The sequence below is a fragment of the Camelina sativa genome, unplaced genomic scaffold (assembly GCF_000633955.1).
Source record: "Camelina sativa cultivar DH55 unplaced genomic scaffold, Cs unpScaffold08616, whole genome shotgun sequence".
NCBI lineage: Eukaryota > Viridiplantae > Streptophyta > Magnoliopsida > Brassicales > Brassicaceae > Camelina > Camelina sativa.
Window position 1 is genome coordinate 1 of NW_010929679.1, and position 428 is coordinate 428.

Sequence of the window (428 nt, forward strand, 5' to 3'; positions counted from 1 at the left end):
AATGGCTTCGTGCTATTGTCTTTAATAAGGATGTGGTCGGAAGCTAAAAGCCCTAGCCCTCGCTTTAGGTTCTTGAAGTACATGTTGTCGAATTTTCCCGGAGTCATCACGTCGTTAAACGCCGCGATTGTGTCATCCACGGTGTGGTTTTTGCAGAGATCTTTGAGAGCGGCTGCAAATCGCGGGTTGATTTCTTTATCAGCTCGTGATCCGTAGAGCCTGTCGGAGAACTCTTTGCAGTGAGAGAATCCGATGGTGTGAGCACCGCTTAACGCTACCATCTCGCGAATACTAAATCCGTTTTTCTTGAACATCCCGTGGATGTCACGAACCGTCTGGTTTGCCATGGGGACGTTTCCTCGGACTTTATGGGCTTTGGATTCGAATCCATCTTTACGACCAAGCTTTACGTCAAAGAAAGGTCCTCC

General features: G+C 48.1%; 1 protein-coding gene across 1 annotated transcript; it reads right to left on the reverse strand.

The window, feature by feature from the left end:
• Positions 1-6: 6 nt before the first annotated feature.
• Positions 7-422, reverse strand: LOC109131936 (peroxidase 65-like; the record flags this gene model as incomplete). Its single annotated transcript, XM_019243102.1, has 1 exon — positions 7-422. A coding segment is annotated over exon 1 (341 nt), but the record flags the coding sequence as incomplete, so codon positions are not given.
• Positions 423-428: the final 6 nt, after the last annotated feature.